Consider the following 7,685-nt stretch of genomic DNA (forward strand, 5'->3'; position numbering starts at 1 on the left):
GGTGGATCGGCTCCGGCCGGAATGAATGGACACTTGTTATTGTTCGTCGTCTCCTGTCGAGGCAGGAACAACTCGCTCGACTCCGACAAACGCTGAACTTTCTGCGGGTCCACGGTTTAAAATCTCACCGGGAAACTGTCGGTGGTCAAACCGGCGCACGGAGAAGATTCTAAAAGAGAAAACAAAAGAATTTAAGTGCGTCAAACGAAGCGAAGTGAGTAAGTTTCATCTGTTTATCTGAGCCGGGATCTAAAGGGTTAAGTCCGTTAGCTCGACAAGCTAACTTGTTGGAGTTCACTAGCTAACAACATGCTAACTCCTGTAGCTGCTGTGATGCTAACCCGACTTCCCGTTATCTTCTGTCTGCGGTTCCCGTCCTGCCTGTCACCAGCCTCCATGTGGATCCTCTGTCAGGTTCACTTCAGAAGTGACTCGGCTCGTGTGTCCGGAGCTCGGCGGAGGTTTTAAGATGTTTTTATGAATCTTGAGAGAAGATTCTTCCATTCGGCTCATTTCACAAACACATCATGTTAATTTAAGGGCTGCAACCAACGATTGTTCTCATCTGTCGATTCTTTGTCCATAAGATGTCACAAAATGATTTCAACTACCATCAACATGATGTTTTGTTTTGTCCACACACCAAAGATCTTCAGTTCACTGTCACAGAGGAGCAAGACAGAAGTCAGACAATAGACAGACTCCATGTTGAACCTTTCTGGTGTTTATTTGAAGTTTTGATCTTTAAGAAGATGTATTTGTTTTATTTCAATATGGTTTCATATCTCTTTTTAAGGAGCTCTGCAAAGAAACAGGTCAACGTTGGCCTGTCTCATTAATATGTGATGAGCCTCTCTTCTGATTGGCCGACTGTCTTCTGAGCGACGCACGGCCAGGACCAACCAGCTCCTCTGAGCTTCTGCCCTGGAGGAACTATCTCCTGCTCCCGACGACGACACGTCATCGGTACCTGGTGTCGGCGGAAGACGCCAGAGCGACCTGCTGAGCTGCTGCTGGGGCAGAGACGCCGATACGGCCAGAACACCGGCGTCTCTGCCCCAGCCGCGGCCGACACCGGGTACCAATGAATTTTGCAAATGTAAAATAATTCAGAGTTAGTTCCTGTTGGGGGCTGAAGGCAGAGACTGCGTCACTATGACGTCACATTCTGCAGAAGTCCTGGGGCCTTGTAAAAACTATGAAAAAAAAGCAGCTGCTGAATGCAGACTGTGTATTTGTCTGTTTGTTCACCGTTTTGACACTTATGGTACGTACAGACCCTAGACCTTATTTATTATGAAAAAAGCCAGGAAATCTCATTTGACAATATGGGCCCTTTAAATATTCAGCCACTGCCGAATTATAAGGTGAACATGCAGAAGAATCGTCTGAAATCATTTCCTGCCGTAAATAATGTTTTTCTATTAGTCGGTGTTGCCTTGACAGTAAAGCGCCTGATTTCCAAACAGGAGTTTCTGACTGGTCAGAACTTTAATCTAATATCTTTTGTTTCACTTGAACCACAGAGAGAGGGACGTGAGAGTGAGAGCTCTCCACCACCCGGGCTGCACATGGAGGATCCAGAGCCTCCGGAGTTCGGGTCCCTGCAGGAGGAGCTGCAGCACTGGAAGGAGCAGGCTGCCCGGCACCAGCAGAGGTGCGTCCTCCCCCGTTCATGTTGGTTTAAATAGACCAGAATATATATTTTATGTATGTGTGTTCTTTTACTTCCACCTCAATCCAAAAATGTTTTAATAAACCGTCCATGAAAAGTCCTTAAATTTGTTATTTAAGTTATTATGGTGCCATAACTTATGTGCCAAATATTTAATCTTCCAGTACCTCTGTGCTCTGTAGTAAATTCTTTGATAAATAATCAGTCGGTTTGCTCTCCAGTTGAGTTTGTGGAAATGTGAGTCTGTGGACACAAACCTCCGTGAACCTCCAAGTGTTTTCCCACAAAACACTTTTCATGTTTAATCCACAAAGATCAGAGTTTCCTGCGGTTCGGTGGGAAAGTGGTCGGGTCTAGTTGTTTTTTTGTTCCAAGCGGCTTTAGACTTGTTTCTTGGTTCCCACCGAACGCGATGAGATCACATACAATTCTCATTCGCATCCCTGAACTCGAACAAAAATATTTGCGGGACACGACGTTGCGAAAGCCAATTACTTCTGAGATCCTCCGACGTCACTGACGTTCGCGTCTGATGGGGAACGAGCAGATGTTGTCGGGTTTAACGTGAGTAAATCAAATGATGCTGCGCCCAAACCTGCCGGTAACACTTCTCGTTTGGTCCGAACTGGTTTCAAACAAGACAAGAAGAATTGATTAGGTAAACAGAATCACCATTAAAATAATAACACAACATTTCTCCTCTGCGTCCAGTGCGGACGAAGCCCAAGAGGAGCTGCAGGAGTTCCAGCAGATGAGTCGCGACTACGAGGGCGAGTTGGAGACGGAGTTGAAACAGTGTGAGGCGCGAAACCGCGAGCTTCTCGGCGCCAACAGCCGCCTTTGCACGGAGCTGGAAAACTACAAGGTGCGTCATCACAGTTACTCGCAGAAAATGGCAATATCCCCACAATCCTAGCTTCATAAAACAAACGTCCAGGCACTGAAACCAAAGACACACTCGCCCTGGAGGTCGTTTTAGAAACAATATGCAGAGAAGAGAGAATAAATGAGTCGTCCAGCGCTGCAAAATCATTTTCAACCAATTGACTGACCGACTGTTAACAGTGGATTTTACTGTTGAAGTGGATTTGACTGGGGTTTTCCATATTTATCAGCTGACACACACACACACACACACACACACACACACACACACACACACACACACACACACACACACACACACACACACACACACACACACACACACACACACACACACAGAGGGCTGATTCAGGCTGGGCCGGAGCAGCTGATGCCTCCTGCCTGCTCGGTGTCTGCAGGCGATGGGAGATGTCACAGTGCACTCACCACGTATTCTCTGTCTTGTTCAATATCTTTTCTACTGAAAATCAACCCCCTATGAGCTGCCATTTAAAAAAAAAATTAAATTAAAAAATAAAAATTAAATACTTCAACCAACAATTCTATCTTCTATCTTTCGAAGAAACGAACACGAGCTCAGACTGATCTAGCTGCTCTGCTCGAAACTTGTTTTATTCGAAGGTGTTGATTGAACTGAACTGTTTGTGATTCTGTTGAACTTTATTGTTTGAGACCGAGAGGCATCAATAATATTTCAGCTGTTCTGATTGATTAAAATGATGTTGGTGAAAGTTAACAAAACTAAAAGAACAATTTCCTTCATGAAGGGAGGATTTATTGCAAGACGACGGTTATGATGCGTTCACACCAAACGCGACGCGAATGTTTCATCCGACTAGATATCATAAAAAAATTAGAATATTTCATATGTGATATTTTCACATCCGAAGTCGATGAGGCTCGTGCTCCGGGTCTTTGCCTCAGGCAACATGTTTGTCAAGTTATGCAGAGAACTCATGGAATTCAGTCACAACGTGCCGAAGCTTGACACAGTGTCGAGTTGTGTGAGAGACACGTGAGATAAGAGCTCGGCTCTAAAGAATAATTCACTATTATGAGACGAATGAAACTGTCTGGCACTCGACACGTTGTTGTGTTAACAGACAGTTCCGTAACGGAGCGGCTGCGATTCACTTCTGATTATTCCATTAAGGTCGGAATAAGCAGAATGGTGAGATAATTTCTCGAGAGTTTATCTCCACCAGAAAAGAAAAACAAATTTTTCCAAGATATATGCGCAAATAACAGAGACAATCTAAAGATTATATTGATCATAAAATGATTTGACAGTGACAGTGCCTGTCTGAAAGCTGCTCTAAAGACTCAACCTGAAGATTATATAATATCTGATCATATGGCAGGAGTGATGTCATCACGACATCACTATGAAATCGTCCCTCTGATGCTTTTTCTTTTGTCTTTTGGTTTTGACTAAACGTTTGTGTTTATGCTTTGAAGTTGGATCTTGACCTTCTTCCTCCTCCACCTCCGCTCACCATCCTTCATGTTCTTCTTTTCCTTTAATTTTCCCATCGTCTCTTTCCTGCCAGGAGAAGTACGAGTCGCATCACTCCGAGGCCTGTCGGCAGATCTCCAGCCTGGAGGGCGACCTGGCCGAGACCACGGCCGTCAGAGACCAGCTCCACAAATACATCCGGGAGCTGGAGCAGGCCAACGACGACCTGGAGCGAACCAAGAGGTGACCGGGCGGCGTTCTTTTGTTCTAAAGAAATTGATTAGGGTTAGCAAGAAATGAGGTTTGTAGATCCTCTGCTGAGAAAAGTACCAATTGTTATTTACCTTATTTACACACGTTAGATTAAGACACTGCAAAGTTTAAAAAACTTAAAGCATCTGGAATAGCTCTCGGCACTGTGTACAGAAGGTGTTCCTGGAGCTCTGTTTCGCCTCGTGTGTTTCAGGGCGACCATCATGTCGCTGGAGGACTTCGAGCAGAGGATGAACCATGTCATCGAGAGAAACGCCTTCCTGGAGAGCGAGCTGGACGAGAAGGAGAATCTGCTGGAGTCCGTCCAGAGGCTGAAGGACGAGGCCAGAGGTCAGAGCTCCATGTGAACAGTCAGATATACACACACACACACACACACACACACACACACACACACACACACACACACACACACACACACACACACACACACACACACACACACACACACACACACACACACACACACACACACACACACACACACACACACACACACACACACACACACACACACACACACACACACACACACACACACACTTCACTTCCTGTCCGACACCAGCCAGGTCCTTCAGAATAAAACCACCAATTTGATTCATTTCATTATAAACATGCTGCTGCTGAAATGAAACTCGGAGAAACTGACGGACATGTGATGTTTTTGTGCATATGACTCATGATGTTCATAGCTTTATGTTTTTAAAAGTAGAAAAAATGTGTCTGTGTGTGTGTGTGTGTGTTAGACCTGAGGCAGGAGCTGGCAGTGCAGCAGAAACAGCAGGTACAGGACAGGAAGCCGTCCTTCAGCAATGTCGTCAAAGAGACTCCGTCGTCTTCCTCCACCTCGTCTCTGGCCGGGCTGCCCACCCCACCTCTCACCCCCCTGGACAAAACCACGTCTTCATCCTCCAACCAGCCCGTCCCGACCACCACCACACCGTCCAGACCTCCTGCCCCGACTGACTCCTTCAGCACCCCACCACCCTCCGTCAGCAGAGGTCAGTCCACCAGCTCATCGTGACGGAACCAGGAGTAAAGTTCTGGAGAAAATGATTAAAATGTTGAGGTCTTTTTTTAATCTTTCCTGTTTCATATCACTGTGGAGTGAGTGTGTCCGTGTTGAAGAGCAGCTTCCTTTCTGCAGGTGAAAGCCTGTTGGCGACTCCGTTCACCACCTCGGCAAGAATCTCGGCTCTGAACATCGTGGGCGAGCTGCTGAGGAAAGTTGGGGTGAGAAACACTCCCGTGATTCTGATCTTATTCATACGCTGCAGGCTGCGTCTGAATAGTCTCACTGGGGTTCACTGAAAAACATGAGCCAATAATTATGGAATTTTTTCCCCCACCTCATTTGCTCAGAACCTCGAGTCCAAGCTGGCGTCGTGTCGGGATTACATCAACGAGCAGACGGTTAATCGCAGAGGTCACGCCGGAGGACAGGGGGCGCCGGCGGGTCAGAACAACGAGACCGGTCCGGCCAACGGCCTCTACAACAAGGGGTGAGGAGCTCGGGTTCACAGTCTAATGCTCAGACCAATTACAAGTAGGAGAGAGTTTTTATATAACTTGTCAACATGAAGGGATAAGATCCAAAATAAATGTAAATTAACAACTTTAATCTTGTAAAATTTTGACTTAATTCTTGTAATATTTTGACTTTTTTCCCATAATCTTACGACTTTACTGTCAAAATATTTCAACTTTAATCTCAATTTCAACTTTATCCTCATAAAATCATGACTTTATTCTCAAAATATTACCACTTCATGTCCAAAAACAACTTTTAAATGATCATTCGTGTTTGTTTCTCTGGTCGTCTGCTTGTTTCTCCAAATGTACTCTGTGTTTTCTGACGTTTGTCTGTGAGTCCGGTGAAGAAACTCTCTGAATGTGTTTGCCGTGTTTCCACAGGCTGGTGAAGAGGTTGGACTTCGCAGCTGGACATAAGCTGCTGCTGTGAAAGTGAAAACATCCTCACACCAACTTGGTCGTTCGTCCTCTGAGCTGCTGGGCACTTCCTGTCCGTCCCGTCCTGGAGGGTTTTATAACGGTACCGTGTCTCTCGCACATCACACTCGGACTCGGACTTCTCTGACGGGAAGCTGCTCTGATGCGATGGACAGTTACTGTAGATACTCTGGGGGGACAAATCGTTTTCGGCACTCGCACTTAAGCTTTGAAATAACTCTCCTGGACTCCGTGAGAAGACGCTGACAGATGCAGGTTTGCTCTGCGGAGCAAGAACGGAGACTTAAGATTCATCCTCTCAAATGGAAAATGTTTCACTTTTGTAAAGACGAACCACATCCAGGAGGAAACGCTGCATGAATGTACAGAAGCAGCAGGAACAACGTTCACCCGTCTTATCACCGCCGCTGCTGCTGCAAAGTAACGAAGTGATAATAACTTTTAATTTGATAGAGGAAGTGGAGTCAAGTGATGATAGGAAGTTAGATTTAACTAGTTAACAGTTTGTTACATCATAAGAGTTTTAATACCTTTTATTGATATTCACTCCGTCCTCTGGTGGACGACGTGAATCCACCACCCAGAAGCCAAAACTGTCCGTTTATAGAAACACGGTGCCTTTAAAATAATAAAACACTGAACCAGGTTTCCGCCAGCGAAGTGCCACAGCTCATTTTATTAAAACCCTCACACGGAGCCGCAGGTCGCGAGTGAGAAAAAGTCTATATGATGGCGTCATATTAAACATCTACGATCTTAGTATGAACTACTGCACAGCCTCTTGTGCCCCAGTGTGTCATTTTTGTACTTTTCTGGCGGCATCTGGTGGTAAAGTTGCAAACCGCAACCAACTGAGCGACCGACAGGGGACACTTTATGGTGGCGCACCACCATTTACGGTTTCCGGCAGCGTCTGAAAATTCAAAGTGAACGCGACGTATTCTGGACCATTTAGTTCAACAACCGTATTCAACACGACGTAGAAACACAGAGGTCGGGTCCACCTCATGGAACTATATCTAACTCATTCACAGTTATCACAATTATACATATATGAACACATAGTTATGGACGGTATATTCAATTTCTGTGAATAAGTTCTTCTACATATTACACACTGCAGCTTTAACAGTGACTCCCTCTACAGAGCTTCTGTCTTTCCAGGAGTGACGGTGGTGAAACTCCTGTTATTAATGAGGACATATGAAAACTTCAGTGAAGGCGACTTGTGTTTTATGTTAAAAAAGTGAGTAATAAGTAATAAGTTTGATGTGTAAGTTTATAGACTGTAGAGTTTCTAACGTCTGTCGAGGTCTGGTTGGTTTTTCTTTTTGACTCACGTGACTTTATCAAAAGCAATAAAACTTGAAATGGAAAAAAGAAATGAAGTCATTTACTTTCATTAACACATTTGAAGAAGTGAGA

General features: G+C 45.1%; 1 protein-coding gene across 5 annotated transcripts; it reads left to right on the forward strand.

Annotated features, from left to right (window-relative positions):
* The first annotated feature begins 30 nt into the window (after positions 1–30).
* LOC118289137 (nuclear distribution protein nudE homolog 1-A-like) lies at positions 31–7,171 on the forward strand. Of its 5 annotated transcripts, none has more exons than XM_047328274.1 (11): positions 31–218; positions 326–461; positions 797–1,078; positions 1,527–1,657; positions 2,387–2,540; positions 4,111–4,259; positions 4,483–4,619; positions 5,036–5,290; positions 5,437–5,522; positions 5,652–5,791; positions 6,204–7,171. In XM_047328274.1, the coding sequence occupies exons 4-11, from the start codon at positions 1,572–1,574 to the stop codon at positions 6,250–6,252; spliced, it is 1,056 nt and encodes a 351-aa protein (XP_047184230.1). In that variant the 5' UTR covers positions 31–218; positions 326–461; positions 797–1,078; positions 1,527–1,571; the 3' UTR covers positions 6,253–7,171. The 5 variants fall into 5 exon arrangements, with proteins under 5 accessions (XP_047184230.1, XP_047184229.1, XP_047184227.1 ...); XM_047328273.1 differs by having other exon boundaries at positions 31–214; XM_047328271.1 differs by lacking the exon at positions 326–461 and having other exon boundaries at positions 31–214.
* The last annotated feature ends 514 nt before the right edge of the window (positions 7,172–7,685 follow it).

The sequence above is a fragment of the Scophthalmus maximus genome, chromosome 17, assembly GCF_022379125.1.
Source record: "Scophthalmus maximus strain ysfricsl-2021 chromosome 17, ASM2237912v1, whole genome shotgun sequence".
Lineage (NCBI taxonomy): Eukaryota > Metazoa > Chordata > Actinopteri > Pleuronectiformes > Scophthalmidae > Scophthalmus > Scophthalmus maximus.

Excerpts from the sequence above, each read along its gene's own strand:
- LOC118289137 (XM_047328274.1), top strand. The coding sequence starts at position 1,572 with ATGGAGGATCCAGAGCCTCCGGAGTTCGGGTCCCTGCAGGAGGAGCTG. Across the intron at positions 4,260-4,482 it reads GACCTGGAGCGAACCAAGAG|GGCGACCATCATGTCGCTGG; the intron begins GTGACCGGGCGG and ends CGTGTGTTTCAG. Across the intron at positions 5,291-5,436 it reads ACCACCCTCCGTCAGCAGAG|GTGAAAGCCTGTTGGCGACT; the intron begins GTCAGTCCACCA and ends TCCTTTCTGCAG.